The sequence below is a fragment of the Gossypium arboreum genome, chromosome 6 (genome assembly GCF_025698485.1).
Source record: "Gossypium arboreum isolate Shixiya-1 chromosome 6, ASM2569848v2, whole genome shotgun sequence".
NCBI classification, from domain to species: domain Eukaryota; kingdom Viridiplantae; phylum Streptophyta; class Magnoliopsida; order Malvales; family Malvaceae; genus Gossypium; species Gossypium arboreum.
Window position 1 is genome coordinate 32,578,132 of NC_069075.1, and position 3,539 is coordinate 32,581,670.

The window sequence follows — 3,539 nt, forward strand, 5'->3', positions numbered from 1 at the left end:
TTTGTGACATAACACTATCACAATTATTTATAAGGCACAAGTGCCAGCAACCAGGCTCTTTTAAAAGCAAAACAAAATGCTGCAAAAGCCGAAGCTTGACCCCAGGACTTCTCAGAGCCCCCCCAAACACACCCAATCACTTAACCAACTCACCAAACGTGCAATTAGTGCCAACATAAGAAAAAATTTCCAGACCCCAAATTTTGGGGCGTTACAACTCTACCCCTCTAAAAGAAATTTCGGCCTAGAAATTTATCTGATCAGAATAGGTGAGGGTATTGATGTTGCATTGCCTCTTCCAGTTCCCACATGGCTTTTTCTACTCTATGATTACGCCAAAGTACTTTGACTAGAGGAACTGATTTCTTCCTTAGCACTTTAACGTCACACTCTAATATCTGCACTGGTTCCTCCTTGATGGTTAGATCAGGCCTAACTTCAATTTCCTCAACTGGCACGACGTGTGAGGGATCAGAGCGGTACCGCCTAAGCATTGAAATGTGAAACACGTCGTGAATTCTTTCCAGCTCTAGAGGCAACTCAAGTTGATAAGCAATCGGTCCTACACGTTTAAGTATCCGGTAAGGCCCAATAAGTCTAGGGCTCAGCTTGCCCTTCCGTCCAAACCTCATAATTTTCTTCCACGATGATACCTTAAGAAAGATATAATCCCCACAGAGTATTCGATCTCCTTACGCTTTAAGTCTGCATAGGACTTCTGCCTATCAAACCCTTCTTTCAACCGATCTCGAATCAACTTCACCTTGTCTTCTGTATCAGCAATTAGCTTTGGCCCTAGGATTCGTCGCTCACCCAGTTTAGTCCAACAAGTAGGAGTACAACACCTACGGCCATATAACGCTTCATATGATGCCATTCAAATACTGGACTGATAGCTGTTGTTATATGCAAATTTTGCCAACGGTAAATAATCCTTCCAGCTGCCCCTAAAATCCAATACACAACTTCTTAACATGTCTTCCAATATCTGAATTACTCTCTCAGACTATCCATCCGTATGAAGATGAAACGCAATACTAAAATCCAGTTATGTACCCAATGCATCATGTAATTTGTTTCAGAACTGAGATGTGAACCTAGGATCTCTGTTAGATATGATAGAAGCTGGTACACCATGCAATCTTACAATTTCAGCCATATACAACTTGGCCAACTTCTACAATGAATAATCAGTGTCGACCGATATAAAATGGGCAGACTTAGTCAGTCGGTCTACAATCACCCAAACCAAATCCTTCTTAGAAGGCGTCAAGGGCAACCCACTGACAAAATCCATGGTTACCCTTTTCCACATCCAGAGTGGAATCTTAACTTGCTGCAGTAATCTAGAGGGTAATTGACGCTCAGCCTTAACCTGCTGGCACGTCAAGCACTTACTCACATAATCGGTAACTTCGCGTTTCAACCCAAGCCACCAATACATCTCACAAAGATCTCGGTATAGCTTATTCCCCCAGGATGGATGACATAAGGGCTCCCATGCGCCTCTCGCAGAATAGACTGCTTCAGACCAGAATCATTCGGTATACACACTCTTCCACGAAAACATAACACCCCTTCTCCATTCAGTCCAAAATCTGAAGTTTCACCATTTTCCACTTGCCGAAAACGAGAAACTGGCATTTCATCCAACAATTGTTTCTCCCTAAATTTGATCAGTCCAAGTCGGTCGCACTTGCAGTTCAGCTAACAAACTACCATCATCAAACAGGCTAAGACGAGCAAACATTGCTCTTAAATCTAGAGACAACTCTACGGCTCAGTGCGTCAGCTACTACATTAGCTTTGCCTGGATGGTACTCAATTGAACAATCATAATCTTTAAGTAACTCAATCCATCTTTGTTGCCTAAGGTTCAACTCCCTCTGAGTAAGGAGGTATTTGAGGCTTTTGTGGTCCGTAAAAATAATCGTTCTTTCCCCATATAAATAATGCCTCAAAATTTTTAGTGCAAACACCACCGCCACTAATTCCAGATCATGAGTGGGAGAATTCACCTCGTGAGGTTTAAGCTGTCGCGATGCATAAGCAACCACCTTTCCTTCTTGTATCAATACACACCCTAATCCAATGTGTGACGCATCACTGTAAACAATAAATTCCTTCCCAGACTCTGGCTGTATCAAAACAGGAGCCTCAGTTAAAACTTTCTTCAATTTCTCAAAACTCTCCTACTATTTGTTGGACCAAACAAACGGCACCCCTTTTCGCAGTAATTTAGTGCAGCTATCACTGAAAACCCTTCCAAAAAATGTTTGTAATATCTAGCCAAACCTAGAAAACTTTGAATTTCAGATATAGTCTTTGGTGGTTTCCATCCCAATACGGCTTCAATTTTTCAAGGATCAACCCTAATCCCCTCGGCAGACACCACGTGACCCAGAAATGTCACCTTTTGCAGCCAAAACACACACTTGCTGAATTTCCCGTACAACTGCTTCTGCTTCAAAATTTGAAGAAATGCAAATGTTCATCATGCTCCACCTTGGTTTTCGAATACACCAGAATATCATCTATGAACACTACTACGAACCGATCCAGATAGGTTTGAAATACTCAGTTCATCATGTCCATGAAGGCAGCTGGTGCATTCGTTAATCCAAACGGCATTACCAGGAACATGTAGTGGCCATAACGAGTCTTAAACACTGTCTTATACACATCAACTTCCTTAACCTTTAGCTGATGGTACCCAGATCGAAGATATATTTTGGAAAACACCGCAGCTCCTTGCAACTGATCAAATAAATCATCTATCCTCGGTAAAGGGTACTTATTTTTTATGGTCAGCTTGTTCAGTTGACGATAGTCAATTCACATGCGCATGGACCCATCCTTATTCTTCACAAACAATACTAGTGTTTCCCAAGGGGACACACTACGTCGAATGAATCCTCGGTCTAACAGCTCTTGAATTTGACCCTTTAGCTCCACTAGCTCTTTTGGTGCCATCCTATATAGGGCGATGGACATTGGAGCTGTTCCAGGTAAGAGCTCAATTCCAAATTTGACCTCACAGTTTGGGGGCAAGCCAAGACTGGAAAAACATATGAAAACTCCTTAACAGTTCTTACATCCTCAACGGAAAGACTCTTAGTCCCTGAATTGCTAACATATGCTAGAAAATCCTCACAACCCTTGCGAACCAGTTTCTCGGCTCTTAACATCGATATTACGTTAGACAAGTAATCTTTTCTCTCCCCTATTATGGCCACCTCTTCATCCTTCAAAGTCCTCAACACAAACCGCTTAGCAGCACAATCCAACTTCGCACGATGCTTTACTAGCCAATCCATGCCTAAAATAATATCAAATTCCTCGAATGGCAGTTCCATAAAATTTGCAGGAAATACGACCCTTTGAACTTCTAAGGGCACTTCTTTGAACAACTTATCCACCCTAACTGATTGCCCTAGCAGATTCAACACCGTCATTTCACTAGCAGTGCTCTCAAACTGAACACCCAACTTCTCAGACACAATGCACGTAACATATGAATGCGTAGATCCAATATCAAT

At 42.0% G+C, this 3,539-nt stretch overlaps 1 protein-coding gene across 1 annotated transcript; it reads right to left on the bottom strand.

Moving 5' to 3' along the window:
- Window positions 1-260: 260 nt before the first annotated feature.
- On the bottom strand, window positions 261-1,644 carry LOC108466355 (uncharacterized). Its single transcript, XM_017766681.1, has 5 exons — window positions 1,450-1,644; window positions 1,289-1,375; window positions 1,098-1,177; window positions 697-845; window positions 261-562 (listed from the first exon to the last, which is right to left on the bottom strand). Exons 1-5 carry the CDS (start codon window positions 1,642-1,644, stop codon window positions 261-263), a joined length of 813 nt encoding a protein of 270 aa, XP_017622170.1.
- Between the last annotated feature and the right edge of the window lie 1,895 nt (window positions 1,645-3,539).